At 45.7% G+C, this 23,553-nt stretch overlaps 1 protein-coding gene across 1 annotated transcript in view; it reads right to left on the bottom strand.

Annotated features, from left to right (window-relative positions):
• The window catches only part of LOC140385768 (uncharacterized), a 205,104-nt gene that overhangs the window by 12,946 nt on the left and 168,605 nt on the right, over nucleotides 1–23,553 (bottom strand). Inside the window, exons 28-32 of the mRNA XM_072468263.1 lie at nucleotides 23,040–23,075; nucleotides 19,057–19,101; nucleotides 17,638–17,670; nucleotides 16,399–16,545; nucleotides 12,206–12,260 (exon numbers count right to left, since the gene is read on the bottom strand). Of these exons, the coding sequence (XP_072324364.1) occupies nucleotides 12,206–12,260; nucleotides 16,399–16,545; nucleotides 17,638–17,670; nucleotides 19,057–19,101; nucleotides 23,040–23,075 (316 nt within the window). The remainder of the gene's footprint in view (nucleotides 1–12,205; nucleotides 12,261–16,398; nucleotides 16,546–17,637; nucleotides 17,671–19,056; nucleotides 19,102–23,039; nucleotides 23,076–23,553) is intronic.

Raw genomic sequence — 23,553 nt, 5'->3', positions numbered from 1 at the left:
CTCTCCCAAATTTGGCACAGTGAGGGCTCTGTACGGTCAACAGGGCTGGGTTGCCATTATCGTTTGCAGTGCCTCGGCTGCTGCCAGGTGATCTGCCCAACTTCAATTCCTTTCTTAGACTTCATAGTGGTTTGATACAACTGCATGGTTTGCTCGGCCATTTCACTGGACATTACTGTCAACCATATCATTTCATGGTCGCCATTACTGAGACCAGCTTTTAATTCCAGATTTATTAACTGAATTGAAATTCCACCAGCTGCCGTGGTGGGATTCGAATCTGTGTCCCCAGCCTGAGTCTCCCATCACTACTATACCACCACCATCCCCATCAGAGGGCTGAATTGTGAGTCAAGCACTGTTTTCTGTGGGGCGCGTGTGTTATAATAGTCAGATGAATGCCTGGGCTCTCATCCAAATATCCATATTGAGGCCTGGCTCAAAGCCCAGGCATCCATCACGCTTGGTCAAACAGCTGCACCCCAGAGAAAACATTGTTTGATTGACAGCTCAGTCTCTCTGATCTTTGCTGTTGATTTCACATTGTGTTAAATACAACATTCAGTGGTTCCAAAGGATTGTGGTTTTTGTTACTGATACCCAAAGGGTCTAGATTTTTATCAGCTTATAGTGAAATTACTTTTTCCAACATAGGAGAAAGTTATGAATGAATTGCAGTTTGAAGCTTTATTTTGTACACATCTTATTGTGACTACAGGGTTCATTGTTTCTAGACAGTGTGTCAATGGGCATGGAAGTGGCACAGCATGGCATGGGGGGGGGCATGAGCAGCCATAGGGGATGGGTTGTCACAATAGGCATCAGGAGGAGGATCCTCAGAACTTACTTTTGAAAAGGTCCGCTTATGCAGATTAGGTTCCACAACTTCTCTCAGGGGCTGTGAACCACAAGTCTTTAAAAACTTTGCCCGACGATGAAAATTGCGGAGTAGTAGAAGATACCAATCTCTGCAAATGGAGCCGGTGAGATCTAGAATGCCAGATGCATGCTTCTGACAGGAACCAGCCAACACCCTTTAAAAACACACCTGAAAATCAGACATTCCAGGAATAGTTTTGGGAATCCTGGAATTGGAATCTGCCTGCTATTTTTATTTTAGTCATTCCATGAGAATCTAGGACTTGAAATCTGTTTTTCTCTCCACAAGTGCTGCCTGACTTGCTGAACATTTCCAACATTTTCCGTTTTAAGTTATTGGTAAAGAACATACCATCTGGATCTGCAGTTACCATTAGCTGCCAGTTTTCTGGGTCGTGGAAAAGCCAGCCCAACGCAGACATTGTCCAGAATTAGAGGTGGAGAGCGTCAGGGGCTACCCCATCTCCGCCGACCTTCAAAGCCGAGGCCAGAATTTGCAGTCCTCAGACAACTAATTGCCTGTTGATGTGGTTTCCATCCCTCTGAGGCAGGACATCCCACCTCCCAAGAGCTGTTGACTAAACAAAAGGGTGGCAGCTCTTCAGTCCCAGCACTACCACCAATTGAGGTGGGGTTACTAATTGCTGGGGCCAACCAGGCAGGCGATGGTGAGGAGAGGTTTCAATTGTGACGGCTGGGAATGTCTCCCAGCAGGGACTTTTTTTTCCCGGGTGGGAGAGAGGTCCCTCCATGAGCCACTGATGGGATGTGGGAGGTTCTGTGTTGGTGATTATCTTGGACTCTGGGGGTGATGACCCTCCTCCCACTGTCACCTCTCCATAGTAGGCAAGAGCGCCAAACAGCGGCATTCTGATTCTTCACCCGAGTTACCAGTGAGGTGAGCCTGCTGTGTCGCTGCTCAGCATGAGGAGGAAAGGGGGCCATGTAACCCTTCCAGATGCTGCTGAAGTGATATCCACACCCAAGCGGGGGCAGTGCGGAAGTGATTGCTGGGAGGTAAGTCTCTCCTTTAAAAACACTTGTCTTTGCAGGGGCAGGCCAGTCGATTTCAGCGGGAGAAGAGCTGGTTAGTCAATTTCAGCGGGGGCAGTGCGGAAGTGATTGCTGGGAGGTAAGTCTCTCCTTTAAAAACACTTGTCTTTACAGGGGCAGGCCAGTCGATTTCAGCGGGAGAAGAGCTGGTTAGTCAATTTCAGCGGGGGCAGTGCGGACGTAATTGCTGGGAGGTAAGTCTCTCCTTTAAAAACACTTACCTGGCCCTGTTTTCGGTCCCTCTTTTCTGTTTTTTAAAAAAAAAATTAGTATTTAAGGCGGGAACAGGAAGTTCGACCTGCGGACCTCTGGGAAGACCCTCACCAATAAATTCTGGTGGAGAGGAAACCCGAGACACTACACGTGTAGTGTCTCCCACCCGCCCTCCTCCTCTAACCTAATAATAAAACCCATTGGTGTGAGGTAAGTACCATATTTTATTATTAACACTAAGAAGGTAAGTAAGTGATTTTTACTCATTTTTACTTTTGTACCTTTTTCAAATTGTGTGTGTGTCGGGGGGAAACTGAAGTGACATCACAGAAAAGCTGTGGCCTGAGTGGCTGGTTGGGATTCTACACTAAATTAAAAAATTAAGCATTGGTAACTAATTAAACATAATTACTTAATTATAATTTAGAGGGATATCTAAGCCAGAGATCGGAGAGTACTATATTTAGCTTTCGCATTTCTATTAGAAATCTAGTGCTAGGAAACAGATAGTTAACAGTAACTTTGAAATTTAAAAAAAAATATTTTTTTAAAAATTTAAAAAAATTAAATTAAAATTTTAATTAATTGACGCAATGTCAGTTAGAGGGGTGCAGTGCTCTGACTGTGAGATGTGGCAGGTCCGGGAAGCTTCCAGTGTCCCGGATGGCTTCATCTGCAGAAAGTGCACCCAACTGGAGCTCCTCACAGACCGCATGGTTCGGTTGGAGCAGCAATTGGATGCACTTAGGAGCATGCAGGTGGCGGAAAGCGTCATAGATCGCAGTTATGTAGATGTGGTCACACCCAAGGTGCAGGCAGAGAAATGGGTGACCACCAGAAAGGGCAGGCAGTCAGTGCAGGAATCCCCTGTGGTTGTCCCCCTCTCAAACAGATATACCCCTTTGGATACTGTCGGGGGGGATAGCCTATCAGGGGAAAACAGCAGCAGCCAGAGCAGTGGCACCACAGCTGGCTCTGATGTTCAGAAGGGAGGGTCAAAGCGCAGAAGGGTAATAGTAATAGGGGACTCTATAGTCAGGGGCACAGATAGGCACTTCTGTGGACGTGAAAGAGACTCCAGGATGGTATGTTGCCTCCCTGGTGCCAGGGTCCAGGATGTCTCCGAACGGGTAGAGGGTATCCTGAAGGGGGAGGGCAAACAGGCAGAGGTCGTTGTACATATTGGTACTAACGACATAGGCAGGAAGGGGCATGAGGTCCTGCAGCAGGAGTTCAGGGAGCTAGGCAGAAAGTTAAAAGACAGGACCTCTAGGGTTGTAATCTCGGGATTACTCCCTGTGCCACGTGCCAGTGAGGCTAGAAATAGGAAGATAGAGCAGCTAAACACGTGGCTAAACAGCTGGTGTTGGAGGGAGGGTTTCCATTATCTGGACCACTGGGAGCTCTTCCGGGGCAGGTGTGACTTGTATAAGAAGGACGGGTTGCATCTAAACCGGAGAGGCATAAATATCCTGGCCGCGAGGTTTGCTAGTGTCACATGGGAGGGTTTAAACTAGTATGGTGGGGGGTGGGCACGGGAGCAATAGGTCAGAAGGTGAGAGCATTGAGGGATAACTAGGGAATAGGGACAGTGTGGCTCTGAGGCAGAGCAGACAGGGAGAAGTTGCTGAACACAGCGGGTCTGGCGGCTTGAAGTGCATATGTTTTAATGCAAGAAGTATTACGGGTAAGACAAATGAACTTAGAGCTTGGATTAGTACTAGGAACTATGATGTTGTTGCCATTACAGAGACCTGGTTGAGGGAAGGGCAGGATTGGCAGCTAAACGTTCCAGGATTTAGATGTTTCAGGCGGGATAGAGGGGGATGTAAAAGGGGAGGCGGAGTTGCGCTACTGGTTCGGGAGAATATCACAGCTGTACTGCGGGAGGACACCTCAGAGGGCAGTGAGGCTATATGGGTAGAGATCAGGAATAAGAAGGGTGCAGTCACAATGTTGGGGGTTTACTACAGGCCTCCCAACAGCCAGCGGGAGATAGAGGAGCAGATAGGTAGACAGATTTTGGAAAAGAGTAAAAACAACAGGGTTGTGGTGATGGGAGACTTCAACTTCCCCAATATTGACTGGGACTCACTTAGTGCCAGGGGCTTAGACGGGGCGGAGTTTGTAAGGAGCATCCAGGAGGGCTTCTTAAAACAATATGTAGACAGTCCAACTAGGGAAGGGGCGGTACTGGACCTGGTATTGGGGAATGAGCCCGGCCAGGTGGTAGATGTTTCAGTAGGGGAGCATTTCGGTAACAGTGACCACAATTCAGTAAGTTTTAAAGTACTGGTGGAAAAGGATAAGAGTGGTCCTAGGATGAATGTGCTAAATGGGGGGAAGGCTAATTATAACAATATTAGGCGGGAACTGAAGAACATAGATTGGGGGCGGTTGTTTGAGGGCAAATCAACATCTGACATGTGGGAGGCTTTCAAGTGGCAGTTGAAAGGAATTCAGGACCGGCATGTTCCTGTGAAGAAGAAGGATAAATACGGCAATTTTCAGGAACATTGGATGACGAGAGATATTGTAGGCCTCGTCAAAAAGAAAAAGGAGGCATTTGTCAGGGCTAAAAGGCTGGGAACAGACAAAGCCTGCGTGGAATATAAGGAAAGTAGGAAGGAACTTAAGCAAGGAGTCAGCAGGGCTAGAAGGGGTCACGAAAAGTCATTGGCAAATAGGGTTAAGGAAAATCCCAAGGCATTTTACACGTACATAAAAAGCAAGAGGGTAGCCAGGGAAAGGGTTGGCCCACTGAAGGATAGGCAAGGGAATCTATGTGTGGAGCCAGAGGAATGGGCGAGGTACTAAATGAATACTTTGCATCAGTATTCACCAAAGAGAAGAAATTGGTAGATGTTGAGTCTGGAGAAGGGTGTGCAGATAGCCTGGGTCACATTGAGATCCAAAAAGACGAGGTGTTGGGTGTCTTAAAAAATATTAAGGTAGATAAGTCCCCAGGGCCTGATGGGATCTACCCCAGAATACTGAAGGAGGCTGGAGAGGAAATTGCTGAGGCCTTGACAGAAATCTTTGGATCCTCGCTGTCTTCAGGGGATGTCCCGGAGGACTGGAGAATAGCCAATGTTGTTCCTCTGTTTAAGAAGGGTAGCAAGGATAATCCCGGGAACTACAGGCCAGTGAGCCTTACTTTAGTGGTAGGGAAATTACTGGAGAGAATTCTTCGAGACAGGATCTACTCCCATTTGGAAGCAAATGGACGTATTAGTGAGAGGCAGCACGGTTTTGTGAAGGGGAGGTCATGTCTCACTAACTTGATAGAGTTTTTCGAGGAGGTCACTAAGATGATTGATGCAGGTAGGGCAGTGGATGTTGTCTATATGGACTTCAGTAAGGCCTTTGACAAGGTCCCTCATGGTAGACTAGTATAAAAGGTGAAGTCACACGGGATCAGGGGTGAGCTGGCAAGGTGGATACAGAACTGGCTAGGCCATAGAAGGCAGAGAGTAGCAATGGAAGGATGCTTTTCTAATTGGAGGGCTGTGACCAGTGGTGTTCCACAGGGATCAGTGCTGGGACCTTTGCTCTTTGTAGTATATATAAATGATTTGGAGGAAAATGTGACTGGTCTGATTAGTAAGTTTGCAGACGACACAAAGTTTGGTGGAATTGCGGATAGCGATGAGGACTGTCGGAGGATACAGCAGGATTTAGATTGTTTGGAGACTTGGGCGGAGAGATGGCAGATGGAGTTTAATCCGGACAAATGTGAGGTAATGCATTTTGGAAGGTCTAATGCAGGTAGGGAATATACAGTGAATGGTAGAACCCTCAAGATTATTGAAAGTCAAAGAGATCTAGGAGTACAGGTCCACAGGTCATTGAAAGGGGCAACACAGGTGGAGAAGGTAGTCAAGAAGGCATACGGCATGCTTGCCTTCATTGGCCGGGGCATTGAGTATAAGAATTGGCAAGTCATGTTGCAGCTGTATAGAACCTTAGTTAGGCCACACTTGGAGTACAGTGTTCAATTCTGGTCGCCACACTACCAGAAGGATGTGGAGGCTTTAGAGAGAGTGCAGAAGAGATTTACCAGAATGTTGCCTGGTATGGAGGGCATTAGCTATGAGGAGCGGTTGAATAAACTCGGTTTGTTCTCACTGGAACGAAGGAGGTTGAGGGAAGACCTGATAGAGGTATACAAAATTATGAGGGGCATAGACAGAGTGGATAGTCAGAGGCTTTTCCCCAGGGTAGAGGGGTCAATTACTAGGGGGCATAGGTTTAAGGTGAGAGGGCAAGGTTTAGAGTAGATGTACGAGGCAAGTTTTTTACGCAGAGGGTAGTGGGTGCCTGGAACTCGCTACCGGAGGTGGTGGTGGAAGCAGGGACGATAGTGACATTTAAGGGGCATCTTGACAAATACATGAATAGGATGGGAATAGAGGGATACGGTCCCAGGAAGTGTAGAAGATTGTAGTTTAGTCGGGCAGCATGGTCGGCACGGGCTTGGAGGGCCGAAGGGCCTGTTCCTGTGCTGTACATTTCTTTGTTCTTTGTAAGCTCTTTTCAGTAATGGAGACTCCAAATGATTCGGAGCAGAAATATATATATATATTTTTTTCCCAGCATAGAAACATTCAATCACAATCTGATTGTGCAGTGGAACAGATTTCAGCGGCTGAATAAACTCCTCCTGTTCCTATTATACCAATTGTATCATACCCCTGGCTAACAATCAACTAGGTCAGACTCAGATACAAATTTAGGTAAAATCACAAACGGTTGAAAACAAGATGCTAGCAAATTATTTATTTATTCTGGGAAGGGTTGGGACATGGATGTTTTTATTCACAACTTTGGAGTGTCACTGACAATGACAGCACTTATTACCCATTCCTGATTGTTTCGGAGAAGCTGGTGATGAATCATTGGGTCTGGTTTAGCACAGTGGGCAAACAGCTGGCTTGTAATGCAGAAGAAGGCCAGCAGCGCGGGTTCAATTCCCGTACCGGCCTCCCCGAACAGGCGCCGGACTGTGGAGACTAGGCTTTTCACAGTAACTTCATTGAAGTCTACTTGTGACAATAAGCGATTATTATTATCTTCTTGACAAATCAGTGCCTTGCTAGGTCATTTCAGAGGTTAGTTAAGAGTCAACCGCATTGCCGTGGATATGGCCAAGTACAGGTCAGATCAGGTTTGGAAGGTCGATTTCCTTCGCTAAAGGATAACAGTGAACCAGCTGGGTTTATAACAATCCAGTCGTTGCATAGCCACCATCTCTGATGCCAGCATTTTATTCCAGATTTATTTCATGAATTGTATTTAAATTCCCCAGCTGTTGTGGTGTGACTGGTGTGGTCAGGTGGACAGAACAGTGGCTAATATAATTCAACCCAGAGAAGTGTGAGGTGATACATTTGGGGAGGTCAGACAAGGCAAAGGTTTACATAATAAACAGGAGAATACTGAGAGGTGCAGCGGAAGCGAGGGGCCGTCTCATGAATGCCAAATATCCCTGAAAGCAACAGCACAGATCGATAAAGTGGTTACGAGGACATGTGTAAACCTTTCATTTATTTGCCAAGGCATAGAATATAACAGCAAGGTACTTCACAAAACATTGGTTAGGCCACAACTTGAGTACTGTGCGCAATTCTGGTTACCTCATTACAAAAATAATGTAATGGCATTAGAGCGGGCACAGAGGAGATTCACAAGGATGTTGCCAGGACTGGAAAATTGCAGCTATCAGGAAAGAAAAAATGAAATGAAATGAAAATCGCTTATTGTCACAAGTAGGCTTCAAATGAAGTTACTGTGAAAAGCCCCTAGTCGCCACATTCCGGCGCCTGTTCGGGGAGGCTGATACGGGAGTCGAACCGTGCTGCTGGCCTGCCTTGGTCTGCTTTCAAAGCCAGCAATTTAGATTTGTGCTAAAAAGACCAGGTAAAGCTGGGGTTGTACATCATAAAAACCAACATAAGTGTACTTTACCTGAATGCTCGTAGTATTCGGAATAAGGTAAATGAGTTGATGGCGCAAATCATCGTGAATGAGTATGATTTAGTGGCCATTACTGAAACATGCTTAAAGGATGGTCACGACTGGGAGTTAAATATCCGAGGGTATCAAACTATTCGGAAGGACAGAGTAGATGGTAAAGGAGGTGGTGTAGCTCTGTTATTTAAGGATGGCATCCGGGCAACAGTAAGGGATGACATCGGTGCTATGGAGGATAAGGTTGAATCCATTTGGGTGGAAATCAGGAATAGTAAGGCAAAAAAGTCACTGACAGGAGTAGTCTATAGGCCACCAAATTGGAACATTATGATGGGGCAGGCAATAAACAAAGAAATAACTGATGCATGTAGAAATGATACAGCAGTTATCATGGGGGATTTTAATCTGCATATCGATTGGTTTAGCCAGGTCCGTCAAGGCAGCCTTGAGGAGGAGTTCATAGAATGTATCCGCGATAGTTTCCTAGAACAGTATGTAATGGAACCAACAAGGGAACAAGCGGTCCTAGATCTGGTCCTGTGTAATGAGACAGGATTGATTCAGGATCTCATAGTTAGGGATCCTCTCGGAAGGAGTAATCAGAATATAGTGGAATTTAAAATACAGATGGATTGTGAGAAGGTTGAAATGAAAAATGAAATGAAAATCGCTTATTGCCACAAGTAGGCTTCAAATGAAGTTACTGTGGAAAACCCCTAGTCACCACATTCGGGCGCCTGTTCGGGGAGGCTGATACAGGAATCAAACCATGCTGCTGGCCTGCCTTGGTCTGCTTTCAAAGCCAGCAATTTAGCCCTGTGCTAAACAGCTCCTAAATCAAACACTAGTGTTTTGTGCTTAAACAAAGGAGATTACAATGGGATGAGAGAAGAGCTAGCTAAGGTAAACTTGGAGCAAAGACTTTATGGTAAAACAGTTGAGGAACAGTGGAGAACCTTCCAAGCGATTTTTCACAGTGCTCAGCAAAGGTTTATACCAACAAAAAGGAAGGACGGTAGAAAGAGGGAAAATCGACCATGGATATCGAAGGAAATTAGGGAGAGTACAAATTGAAGGAAAAAGCATACAAAGTGGCAAAAATTAGTGGGACATTAGAGGACTGGGAAACCTTTAGGGGGCAACAGAAAGCTACTAAAAAAAGCTATAAAGAAGAGTAAGATAGATTATGAGAGTAAACTTGCTCAGAATATAAAAACAGATAGTAAAGGTTTCTACAAATATATAAAACAAAAGAGAGTGGCTAAGGTAAATAATGGTCCTTTAGAGGATGAGAACGGAGATTTAATAATGGGAGATGAGGAAATGGCTGAGGAACTGAACAGGTTTTTTGGGTCGGTCTTCACAGTGGAAGACACAAATAACATGCCAGTGACTGATGGAAATGAGGCTATGTCAGGTGAAGACCTTGAGGCGATTGTTATCACTAAGGAAGTAGTGATGGGCAAGCTAATGGGGCTAAAGGTAGACAAGTCTCCTGGCCCTGATGGAATGCACCCCAGAGTGCTAAAAGAGATGGTTAGGGAAATTACAAATGCACTAGTGATAATTTACCAAAATTCACTAGACTCTGGGGTGGTCCTGCCGGATTGAAAAATAGCAAACGTGACACCACTGTTTAAAAAAGGAGGTAGACAGAAAGTGGGTAATTATAGGCCATTTAGCTTAACTTCAGTAGAAGGGAAGATGCTGGAATCTATCATCAAGGAAGAAATAGCGAGGCATCTGGATGGAAATTGTCCCATTGGGCAGACGTAGCATGGGTTCATAAAGGGCAGGTTGTGCCTAACTAATTTAATGGAATTATTTGAGGGTATTACCAGTGTGGTAGATAACGGGGAGCCAATGGATGTGATATATCTGGATTTCTAGAAAGCTTTTGACAAGGTACCACACAAAGGATTGCTGCATAAGATAAAGATGCATGGCATTAAGGGTAAAGTAGTAGCATGGATAGAGGATTGGTTAGTTAATAGAAAGCAAAGGGTAGGGATTAATGGGCATTTCTCTGGTTGGCAATCAGTAGCTAGTGGTGACCCTCAGGGTTCAGTATTGGGCGCACAATTATTCACAATTTACATAGATGATTTGGAGTTGGGGACCAAGTGCAATGTGTCCAAGTTTGCAGACGACACTAAGCTGAGTGGTAAAGCAAAAAGTGCAGAGGATACCGGAAGTCTGCAGAGGGATTTGGATAGGTTAAGTGAATGGGCTAGGTTCTGGCAGATGGAATACAATGTTGACAAATGTGAGGTTATCCATTTTGGTAGGAATAATAGCAAAAGGGATTATTATTTAAATGATAAAATATTAAAACATGCCGCTGTGCAGAGACCTGGATGTGCTAGTGCATGAGTCTCAAAAAGTTGTTTCACAGATGCAACAGGTGATTAAGAAGGCAAATGGAGTTTTGTTCTTCATTGCTAGAGGGATGGAGTTTAAGACGAGGGAGGTTAAGCTGTAATTGTATAAGGTGTTAGTGAGGCCACACCTGGAGTATTGTGTTCAGTTTTGGTCTCCTTACGTGAGAGAGGACGTACTGGCGCTGGAGGGTGTGCAGAGGAGTTTCACTAGGTTAATCCCAGAGCTGAAGAGGTTGGATTATGATGAGAGGTTGAGTAGACTGGGACTGTACTCGTTGGAAATTAGAAGGATGCAGAGGGATCTTATAGAAATGTATAAAATTATGAAGGGAATAGATAGGATAGATGCGGGCAGGTTGTTTCCACTGGCGGGTGAAAGCAGAACTAGGGGGCATAACCTCAAAATAAGGGGAAGTAGATTTAGGACTGAGCTTAGGAGGAACTTCTTCACCCAAAGGGTTGTGAATCTATGGAATTCCTTGCCCAGTGAAGCAGTAGAGGCTCCTTCATTAAATGTTTTTAAGGTAAAGATAGATAGTTTTTTGAAGAAGAAAGGGATTAAGGGTTATGGTGTTCGGGCCGGAAAGTGGAGCTGAGTCCAAAAAAGATCAGCCAGGATCTCATTGAATGGCGGTGCAGGCTCGAGGGGCCAGGTAGCCTACTCCTGCTCCTAGTTCTTATGTTCTCCCTGCTACAGAGGAAGCTGAGAGCAGATTTGATTGACATGTACAAACTTATGAGGAGCCTGGATGGTGCGAGTGGCAAGGGCCAATTTTCTTTCCCTAGAGGTCAGTGAGTCGGGAGCATAGATTTAAAGTAGGAGGATCAGAGAGGAGATGAGGAAACATTTTTCACCCATCGGATTGTGGAGTTATGGAACTCACTGTCTGAAAGGGTTGAAGAGGCAGAAATCCTCATCTCATTTTTAAAGTGTCTGGAAAAGCACCTCAAGGACCATAAGCTTTGGGGCTATGGACTCCATGCTGGAATGTGGCTCGTTTTTCAACCGGCAGACACGATGGGACAAGTGGCCTATTTTTGTGCCGTGTTCTTTCTATGATTCTCTGATTTGAATTTACCTCTCTGGATTATTGGACCTCAGGATTGTTAGACCAGGAATATAACCGCTGTGGTATTGTTCCCAATTTCTCTTGCACAAACATTGGTGTTCAGTGTTGCTAAGGTGAGAATGCAGCTAACATTGACAGCCACCAACAGAAAACAAAGAGGCAAGAATATGCCATCCAATTTTATGCTCCTGCCCATCCCAATCTCACCAGGAAATTGGAAAGGGGGAATGGGAGGTAAGAAGAAGGAGGCCGGGATTTTCCAACCCTGCCATGGTGGGATCCGTCGCAGGAAATGCAGCGGGCCAGTCAAAGGAACATTGATTTTCGGTGGGACCAGACAATCCCGGTGGTGGACAGGGCCAGAAGATCGTGCCCAGGCGCCTTGACATTACAATGGAGCATCTGCATGATTCACGAATTTACATTAAATTTTTCTGTTGATTCTTCTGCTCTTTGAACATAGATTATCATAGATCATCATAGAATTTACAGTGCAGAATTGCCTCTATTAAAATAGTGGATTTATCAATAGTAATCATTTCTCAGAATAACTTCCAAAGCCAAAATGAACAGAGGGAGCGTCAGTTCCCTTGAACATCAAAGATATAAATATACCTGCTAGAAACAGTCCCTCACCTTGAATCATGCTCATGCACACCTCCCTGATTCGATGCTCACTCGCCTCTTTGCCCTGTGAAGAAGATGCAGTTTAGCAGCAAAAACTTATACGGAAGGTCAAACAAAAGCATTTTGTCACTGTTTGCTCTTAAAGTTACAGCATTGAACTATTGGGGTGAACCTTAAAAGTATTTTGTTGGCAAAATAATTGGCTCAGATTAGGAAGTTATAGTCCTGTGAACGCAAATGAATTCTAATGCACAACAGCGTTGGGAAATAAAGTACTTAATGCTAAATATATCTAAAGCAGACAGCATGTTAACGCAATCTCCTTCCCTCTCTGAGGCTCAGTTTGAAATCCAATCAAGACCAATGGGTTATATGTAAGGATGTTTTGTTTGGAAATCATAATCTAACTCATGGCAGAAAAAAATCCACAACACAAAATTGCTTCCTACTCAACACAACAGGCAATATATTTACAGAATAGGGTTTTCTCTTCGGTATGCAGGCATAAAACTGTTGATGAACCAAGAGGGTGGTATTTAGTGCAGGAAACGGAAGTCTTGCCCTCTTGCCTCTGATTGAGGCTTCTTACATAGTGACTACCTCACTCGCCGATGGTTACGTTGCAGCAATGGTGGGTTGAAGCCCCCCTTTGGGCTATTAATGTCATGCATGAGTCCACCCATCCCAGACTGAATTGGGGCAGGAAGGCAGCAGGTTCGCCACCTGGCACCCTCCCATCTGATTAATTGCCACCCCCAGCTCCAAATTCACCTAGGAGGAGAATATTAAATTCAGGGTGTTCATTGTTTAGACTGGGAGGAAACCTGCCAAAAGTCTCAGACTGTGTCCACCTCTTTGTAGCACCAGATATTTGTGTGACTGATAGTGGAGACCAAAAAGGAAAGTCAAATAGTCCCCTGGTTACCCACAAACAACTTGACATAAATATTGAACAGCTGGCAATTGTGTCCCAAAATGAAAGGAACACGTTTGAGTGTCATGCATCTCAATAAATTTTGCAAAAACTGCTCAAAACTCATTCTCTACAGGTAACCTTGACGACCTAGAAACCAGGATCTCTGCAGTTAATTAATGGGATGTCTGCTTAAATCTTTAATTTTAATGTATTTGTAGAATTGTGCCTGTATAAAAGAATGTTCTAAAAATATAACTGAGCAAATATTGACTCCCTCTGCTACCAGTGTACCAAGGCAGCAGTGTGTACCATCTACAAGATTCATTGAAGTAAACCACCAAGGCTCATTTAACAGCCTATTGCAAACCTGTAATTTCAAAGTCCAACAGGTTTGTTTCGATGTCACTAGCTTTCGGAGTGCTGCTCCTTCCTCAGGTGAATGAAGAGGTATGTTCCAGAAACATGTTTCTAGACAAATTCAAAGATGCCAGACAATGCTTGGAATGCGACCATTAGCAGGTGATTAAATCTTTACAGGTCCAGAGATGAGGTAACCGCAGGTTAAAGAGGTGTGAATTGTGTCAAGCCAGGACAGTTGGTAGGATTTCGCAGGCCAGATGGTGGGGGATGAATGTAATGCGACATGAATCCCAGGTCCCGGTTGAGGCCGTACTCATGTGTGCAGAACTTGGCTATAGATTTCTGCTCGGCGATTCTGCGTTGCCGCGCGTCCTGAAGGCCGCCTTGGAGAACCTGGAGATCAGAGGCTGAATGCCCTTGACTGCTGAAGTGTTCCCCGACTGGAAGGGAACATTCCTACCTGGTGATTGTCGCGCGATGTCCGTTCATTCGTTGTCGCAGCGTCTGCATGGCCTCGCCAATGTACCACGCTTCGGGACATCCTTTCCTGCAGCGTATGAGGTAGACAACGTTGGCCGAGTCGCACGAGTATGTACCGCGTACCTGGTGGGTGGTGTTCTCACGCGTAATGGTGTCGATGATCTGGCACGACTTGCAGAGATTGCCATGGCAGGGTTGTGTGGTGTCATGGTCACTGTTCTGAAGACTGGGTAGTTTGCTGCAAATAATGGTTTGTTTGAGGTTGCGCGGTTGTTTGAAGGCAAGCAGTGGGGATGACCTTGGCAAGATGTTCATCTTCATCAATGACGTGTTAAAGGCTGTGAAGAAGATGACGTAGTTTCTCCGCTCCAGGGAAGTACTGGACGACGAAGGGTATTGTCGGTTGTGTCCCATGTTTGTCTTCTGAGGAGGTCGGTGCGGTTTTTCGCTGTGGCGCGCTGGAACTGTCGATCGAGGAGTCGAGTGCCATATCCCGTTCGTACGAGGGCATCTTTCAACGTCTGTAGATGTCTGTTACGCTCCTCCTCGTGGTGAGTCTGATGGTTGGATGGAATCACCTGCTAATGGTCACATTCCAAGCATTGTCTGGCATCTTTGAATTTGTCTAGAAACATGTTTCTGGAACATACCTCTTCATTCACCTGAGGAAGGAGCAGTGCTCCAAAAGCTAGTGACATCGAAACAAACCTGTTGGACTTTAACCTGGTGTTGTAAGACTTCGTACTGTGCTCACCCTAGTCCAACGCTGGCATCTCCACATCATGTAATTTCAAAAGCCTAGAAGGATCGGAGCAGCATATACATGGGAAGACCCCACCTGTATGTTCCCTCCAAGTCACACATCATCCTGACTTGGAAATATTTTTTGTTTCTTCATCGGCACTAGGTCAAAACCCTGGAGCTCCTTACCTAACAGCACTGTGGGTGTACCTCCAGCAAAGACATTGGGCGGGATTCTCGGACACCCCGCCGGGTCGGAGAATCCCCAGTGAGAGGCGCGAATCCCGCCCCGTCGCACTGACGCCGGCTGCCGTATTCTCCAGCGCGTTTTGTAGGCGGGGCGGGATTCCTGCCAAGTCGGTCGGGGGCAATTGGCAGCGGCCACCCCTGGCAATTCTCCAGGCCCCGATGGGCCGAGCGGCCATCCATTTTTGGCCAGTTCCACCGGCGTGGGTTACTCAGGTCCCATATGGCGGCACGGGGGGGGATCCGACCCGGGGGGGGGGGCCACGGTGGCCTGGCCCACGATCGGGGCTCACTGATCTGTGGGCGGGCTTGTTCAGTGGGGACACATCTTCCTTCCGTGCCGGGCCCCTGTGTGGCTCCGCCTTGGCCGCCGTGGAGAAGAGAACCCCCGGTGCATGCGCCAAAATACGCCGGCTGGTCTGCGCATGCACAGAATCACACCGGCGTTCCGCGCATGCGCAAGATCACGCCGGCCCTTCGGCGCATGCGTGAACTCACGCCGTTCCTTCGGCGCCGGCTGGAGCGGTGCCAACCCCTCCAGCGTCCACCTAGCCCCCGAGACAGGTGAGAATTCCTCACCTTTGGGGGCCGTTGATGCCGGAGTCGTTGGCGTCGGTTTTACCGCCGGTGTGGGGACTTAGCCCCCAGAAGGGAGAATCTCAACCATTGGCTGCAGCAGTTCAAGAAGGTGCCTCACTACTACTTTCTCAAGGGCAATTAGGGATGGGCAATAAATGCTGGCATTGCCAATGAAGTCCGCACCACATCAATGAACTAAAGAAAAATACTGAGAGATTAACACACCATGGGAAGGGGATAAAAAATAGATAAAATAATATTTTTTTCTGGTTGAAGTGCGCAGTCTTGCAGTTTATGAATCATAGAATAGAATCATAAAATCACTTTGTGCAGAAGGAGGCCATTGGGCCCATCGAGTCCACACCGACTCTCTGAAAGAGTACCCTACCTAGGCCCACTCCCCCATAAACCTGGAACCCCACCTAACCTTTGAGAACTAAGAGACAATTTAATATGGCCAATGCACCTAACCTGCACATCTTTGGATTGTGAGAGGAAACCCACGCAGACACGGGGAGAAAGTGCAAACTCCACACAGGCCTGAATTGAATTGTACCTGAGTCCCTGGTGCTGTGAGGCAGCAGTGCTCACCACTGTGCCACTCTTCTTGCCTTATTACGTTACTTTATAAAATGTTCATTTTATTCTTGGGATTGGACATTGCAAGGCCAGCAATTATTGCATTTCCCCAATTGTCCTTGGGATGGTGATGGTGGGCTTTATTCCTGAACCTTCTTAAATGAGCTGGCTTTGCAATATGGGACAAAGTTAGCTTAGTGCAGAACAGGTAGAAATGTTATTGGAGGGGCAGTGGGCTCCGCAGCTTTGCCCAGGACTACAATACTTATTTCACAGAGCCAGTTTGCCCTCAGATACTTACATCTTTACCTGGTGATCCAGGGAGCCCTGTAGGTCCTCGTACCCCTTCTAATCCTCGAGCACCAACTGCACCTGAAGGCCCCTGAAAACCAGGCTGCCCAGGACGCCCTTGTGACCCACCGAGACCAGATTCACCAGGAGCTCCAGACTGTAAAGGTAAATTCCAAAGGTTTGACTCTGGCAAGTATGAACATTTTATTTTAATGTGTAAGAACACCTTTGACAAAAATGCATTTACAAACTGAAATTTTATCCAGCCAATTGTAATGTTTGGTGATTGGACTGGCATATCTTAAATTTAATTCTGGATTGATTTGTATCATTGCCTTCCTGATTGACACTGTATGTCAGATATTCTAGTTTCATTTCATAGACCCACATTTGTACTTAGCTTGTAGCTCTGTATGAAATTCAAGACTTGGATGCATTCCGGCATCGGAATCATGCTTTTCTATGAATAAATCTCGTACTCCTGGATGAGATTAATGGAAAATTTTATGAAGATAATTTTTGTATAATCCGATGGTTTTTATTTCTTTTTCGGGTTACACTATTTACACTCTCTCTTCCTTCCCATTTATGTTGTCCAGTTCCATGAATAAATTCACGTTCTGTTGAATGGTCTGCACACAATCCATTAACCTGCCTTCCACTCATTGATGGAAAGTGACCTGCTTAGTATTTCCACCACCTTGCATTTTACATCAGATGATCATAATTTGTAGCAAATATCTTTTTTATTTCCAAGAAAAAGTGTCACTTGCAAAGACATTCTTTGCCTTATCTCCAGCTTCCGAAACTTTGATTTTTCTCCACTGCAGCTGCACTGGTCTTTCAATTTTATTCCAATTTGAACTTTCTTCTTATGGTTGATCCAAAGCTGAACATTTGCCCCTGGTCCCCGAAATCGAGGTTTGGCTCAACATCTTCTGTAATTCATGCATTGAGGAACACTTTGCTGCCTCCGTGTCAACTTTCTTCTCCGGTCTACAAGCTTATAAAACCCAAGATTGGCAGTACCTTATCATTCCATTATACCTTCTCTTTTTCTTTTAGGAAGAAGTAGTTGGGAGGGGACAGATTTTAACATATGTGGTCTCAACATTGTCCTCAATAAAATACTGTTGGTAGCAACCTTGTAACAATTAGAATCAATATTTGTTTTTAAATCCCTTGAATCCTTTGCCTTGATTAAGTTCGGATTAATGTTTACGAAGGGTCAATTTCATTCAGTTCATACCTCTCCTTTCTTGCCCTGAACTCCAGGAATGCCCTTTAAAAGAAAAACAGGTAATTTGCTTCAAAATAGGACATTCCTATAATTGTGAACATTGCTTAAACTTTAACAAAACATGGTGGGTAATATTCAACTCCTACTGAATGAGGTTGTAATCTGGTGGTCAATAACTCTCTCCCAATAGAAATCACATTTGATTTTCATCCCACCTCTGCTGGCCCAGGTTATACCCAGGTAGCTAAGTTGAAAATGGCCTAGAGACACCACTTGACCTTGATTCCCAACCTCACGAGATGTTCACAGATATATATCTGCACACAAATATACACAGGATCTTGCTCCTTAAATGGTCAAATGAGAATGTGCAAGGGTGGCACGTGGCACAGTGGTTAGCAATGTGACTACGGCGCTGAGGACCCGGGTTCGATCCCAGCTCTGGGTCACTGTCCGTGTGGAGTTTGCTCATTCTCCCCGTTTGCTGCTGTCTTAACCCACAAATAACATCAGAATCTCAGAAATTATTATGGGCACTCAGGAAACATAAAAGTTGTGCCAGTTGGACGTCAGTCTTTAAGAATATAAAATCAGTGAGAAGCAATTCCTCCCAAAACACTCAATGGTGACTAAACGTTTAGGTTGGCGGGTGGATGACATCTCAAAGGGGGTTGAAAATAGCTGGATCTCGGGCAGGAAGGGGGTTTGGTGGTGCCACCTTTCTGACTGGGGCCCACCCTCCCTCCCCTTGTGCCCGGTGACCTTCAGACTTTATTCCCTCTATGCCCCGTACCGGCCTATCCTCAGAGATCCTGATCACCCCCACAAAATATCCCCAACCGTTCCCTACTTTCCCCTGCCAATTATGAGTCCTCTGGTTCCTGGGACTTAGTGTCAGTCAGCTTCCTACAGTATCTGTTCTGGCCACTACAGCGCTGTGCCTGGACAGGAGTGCTGCTGGCAAATTGGATAGGCTGGCAGTTCTCCAAGGCAGGACCTTCTCCGGACTGAGGGTGTTATGCCAATCAATGCTCATTGGAGCACTATATGGCATCGGGGCTGCTGAAGTCAGTTGGGATGCCGCCAACTCTTCAGATGGTAGGGCAGCACGGTGGCGCAGTGGGTTAGCACTGCTGTCTCACAGCGCCGAGATCCCAGGTTCAATCCCAGCTCTGGGTCACTGTCCGTGTGGAATTTACACATTCTCCCCGTGTCTGCATGGGTTTCGCCCCTACAACCCAAAGATGTGCAGGTTAGGTGGATTGGCCACACTAAATTGCCCCTTAATTGGAAAAAATGAATTGGGTACTCTAAATTTTTTTTTTTAAACTCTTCAGATGGTGAGGACCGAGCCCCCACTAGCTTGAAAATGCAGGCCCATGTTTACAAGTTTTACTACATAGAGCCTGAATTTATTTAATGTCTTACCTGCTCCCCCTTTTCTCCAGGCTCGCCATTCACACCTGATTTGCCCTTTTAAAAGTAAAGTCAGTACATGAGTCTAACAGGGCCATGATACAGTGCCATTGCAGAGAAGCAGCAATCATAGGTCAGTAAAAATTGGTATATTTGATGATGATCTCAGAATATAAACCATCATTTCTTATTTATATCTGAGTTTTATCTAGATCATTATCATGGTGCTGCCCAATCAGCGCATTAACTCTGTAGCTGGAGCCCCTGGTTTGAGAGCTGGAATGGTGGCTGGAGATTCAGTGGAGCATTCGTGGGTCTGAGAGCATCGTGGTGGTCACACTGCAGCTGAGGGGACTTGAGGAAGGAAGGGAATGGGTGACTACCAGATAGTCGAGGAGGAGCAGGCAGGTAGTTCAGGAGTGCCCTGAAGACCCGCTCCCAAATCAGTATTCCATTTTGGAGGCTGATGAGGGTGCTGATTCCGCCAGGGAGTGCACATTGAGCCAAGCTTCTGGCACCTCAAGCAGCCTGTCTGTACAAGAAGGGTCGGGATATGGGAGGAGAGCAATAGTAATGGAGAATTCTAGAGTCAGGGGAACAGACAGGCACTACAGTGGTCATCAACGTGACTCCAGGATGGTGTGTTGCCTCCCTGGTGCCAGGGTCCGGGATGCCACTGAAGAGCTGCAGAGTATCCTGAAGGGGGAGAGTGATAAGGCAGAACCATGTTGGTACCAATGGCGTAGCTAGAAAGAGGGATGAGGTCTTGCATCAAGAATTCAGGGAGTTAGTTAGTAGACTAAAATGCAGGACTTCTTTGGATTACTCACAGTACCACGTGCTAGCGAATACAGAAACAGGAGAATAGCGCAGATGGATGCGTGGCTTAAGAGTTGGTGCAGGAGGGAGGGTTTTAGATTGCTGGATCACTGGGACCGTTTCTGAGGAAGGTAGGACTGCACAAGCAGGACGATCTACATCTGAACCAAAGCTGGACTAACATCCTTGCTGGCAGGTTTGCTTGTGCTGTTGGGAGGAGTTTAAACTAATTCGGCAGGGGGAGGAGACGCAGACTGTTAGCAGAATAGGTTTCACAGCATAATACAGTAAAGCAATCAAGTCAGAGGGAATACAGTGGTAGTAAGTGATAAGGTAGTAAGACAAGGCTGGATTGCCGCTACTTTAATGCCAGGAGTATTCCAGGTAAAATGGATGAGTTAAGGGCGAGGATTGACATGTGGAATTGTGATATTGTAGCCATCTCGAGGGAGGGGCAGGATTGGCAGCTCAACATCCCGGGATATAGACTCTTCAGGCGAGACAGAGGAGGGGTAAAAGAGGAGGAGGCATTGCATTATTAGTTAAGGAGTCAGTTACTGCAGTAAGGAGAGATGATATCATGGAAGGGGATCTTTGTGGGTAAAACTTAGGGATAAAAAAGGGACAGCCACATTGTTAGGTTTTTATTATGGCACCCAGATAGTCAGTGGGAAATTGAGGAGCAAATATGTGCGCAATTCGCAGCGGAATGTAAAAATAATAATAGAACAAATATGTTAGGTGATTTCAACTTTCCCAACATGAAGCCAGACAGATGGTTGTTATGTTGGTGGGGGAGTATTTTGGTGATAGCGACCACAACGTGTTACAATTTAAGTTTGTTATGGACAAGGAAATAGACACGTTGCAGAGACATTCAGGATACGATGAGAAGGAAAAGAGAGTGTGATGAACGGTTAACTGCCTTATCATCATGTAAGGTGATGTCCCCTTTAAGACCGGGCTTGGAACCCTGGGGACTCCGCCTCTGGCTCCGCCCATCTGGGAGCCATACATAAAGGGCTGCCTCATGGTCTGTGTAACAGTCAGCTCTCGTCTCCAGCTCTAGCATAGTTATTAGTCGAATAAAGCCTTCTTTACAGTTTAATGTCTAAGCGTCATTATTGAGGGTACCTCAGAGAGGCTTTTAGCAAGTACAAAGGGAGCAAATCAGCGGAGGCATTAGAGCAGGATGTAGCACAAAAAAGCAATTAGGAGAGCAAAGTGTGAATATGAGAAAGCTCTGGTTGGTAAAAGTAGGGTAAATCCCAAGATAGTCTGTAAGTATAACAGTGGGAATAGAATAACCAGGAAAATAATCGGGCCCAGTATGGACCAAGGGGGAAACCTGTGGGTGGAACCAGAAGCCTTTGACAGGTCCCACTATTTAAGAAAGGTTGTAAACATAAGCCAGGGAACTACAGACCAGTGAGTCTCACGTCAGTGGTAGGGAAACTATTCGAGAAAATTCTGAAGGAGAGAATCTATCTCCAATTGGAGAGGTAAGGTTTGATCAGGAATAGTCAGCATGGCTTTGTCAGAGGGAGGTCATGCCTAACAAGTTTGATTGAAGTTTTTGAGCATGTGACCAGATGCATAGTGCTGTTGATGTAGTTTACATGGATTTCAGCAAAGCCTTTGACAAGATTCAACATGGGAGACTTATAAAGAAGGCAAATGCACATGGGATACAGGGTAACTTGATAAGGTGGATTCCAAATCGAATGAGTGTCGGCTACAGAGGGTGATGACAGATGGCTGCTTTAGTGACTGGAAGCCAGTGTCCAGTGGTGTACCACAGGGATCCCGTATTGTTTGTCATGTATATAACGACATAGATTACAATGTAGGGGGTCGGATCAGTAAGTTTGCAGATGACACAAAGATTGGCCGGGTCGTTAACAGTGAGCTTGAGGGTCTTGGGTTACAGGAAGATACAGTCGGGATGGTCAAATGGACAGAAAAATTGCAGGTGGAATTTAACCCTAAAATGTGTGAGGTGATATAGTTTGGAAGAAGTAATTTGACAAGAAAGTATTCAATGAATCGCCTGGCACTGAGGAGGTCCGAGAAACAAAGAGACCTTGGTGTATTTGTCCTTAGATCTCTGAAGGCAGAAGGGCAGGTTAATAGGGTGGTGGAAAAGGGATATGGGACACGAGCCTTTATCAATCGATGCATAGATTACAAAAGCAGGGACGTCATGTTGGAGTTGTATAGAACTTTGGTGAGACCACAGCTGGGGTACTGTGCAATTCGATCACCACATTATAGGAAGGATGTGATTGCACTGGAGGGGGTGCAGAGATGATTCACCAGACGTTGCCTGGAATAGAACATTAATTTATGAAGAGCGGTTGGATAGGCTTGGGTTGTTTTCGCTGGAGCAGAGAACACTGAGGGGCAACCTGATTGAGGTGTACAAGATCATGAGGGGCATGGACAGGGTGGATGGGGAGCAGCTATTCCCCTTAGTCGAAGGGTCAGTTAAGAGGGGACACAAGTTCAAGGTGAGGAGCTGGAGGTTTGGGGGGTTTGAGGAAAAACTTTTTTTTATCCAGAGGGTGGTAACAGTCTGGAATGCACTGCCTGGGAGGGTGCAAGAGGTGGGTTGCCTCACATCCTTTAAAAAGTATCTGGATGAGCAATAGGCACATCATAACATTCAAGGCTATGAGCCAAGTTCTGGCAAATGGGATTAGGTAGGCAGGTCAGGTGTCTTTCATGCATCGGTGCAGGCTCAATGGGCCGAAGGGCTTCTTCGGAACTGTATTATCCTGTGATTCGAGGCTTCAACATTCTTTCCACCTCATGGCAAACCAGAAATCTCTCCCACTCTTTGTACCTGTCAATCTATCAATTTCAGATTCAAAGTTAATAATTTCATTGAGCATAAATTTGCTGCTTGCGGAGGACAGCTCCAAACTTCTCACACCCTTTTTTTTTCAAAGTGTTCCCTAAATTTCATTCCTCAAAGGTCTGTCTCTAATTTTCAGACTATGCCTTCTCGTCTTAAGATTTCCCAAACAATTGAAATGGTTTCTTTCTGTTCTCCTCTTTTAAAATCAAAATTAAGGCTAGGACCCTGAAATGAATAAAAATAACGGAAAAACCTCCATCTGCTGGCTGCCCCTCTGAATACCAACATATATGAATGGGATACAGAATTATTTTACCTCATTTCCTTTCAGTCCAGGAATACCAGGAGTGCCCTGAAAAAATAAAACAAACACGGAGTTCACAGCATCTGAATAAACCAATAGTAATGACCTGGTATGATCATACATTCCTGGGATTAATCAATCAGTACAGATAAGAGCATGGCCTTGAAACAATGGATAAATCTCGGCGCACATTCCGGCGCCTGTTCCCGTAACAGCCTCCCCGAACAGGAGCCGGAATGTTGCGACTAGGGACTTTTCACAGTAACTTCATTTGAAGCCTACTTGTGACAATAAGTGATTTTCATTTCATTTCATTTCATAAATCTTTCAGAAGAATACAAGTTGTCTGCTTCTGTGATGTTGGCTTTCTTCCGCCCTGTTTCTGGAGCTGATTGACCTTCAAACAACTTGCACCTATGGGGCTATTTTGTTTTCCAATTTTCCCACTTGCTTAACTTTTCTCCCAGTCTGACCCACTCAACCAGTTCAGCTGTTTGCACATTCTTCTGATCATTGCCTGACCTCT

Source organism: Scyliorhinus torazame, chromosome 11, assembly GCF_047496885.1.
Source record: "Scyliorhinus torazame isolate Kashiwa2021f chromosome 11, sScyTor2.1, whole genome shotgun sequence".
NCBI classification, from domain to species: Eukaryota; Metazoa; Chordata; class Chondrichthyes; order Carcharhiniformes; family Scyliorhinidae; genus Scyliorhinus; species Scyliorhinus torazame.
This window is presented reverse-complemented; position numbering and strand designations above follow the sequence as displayed.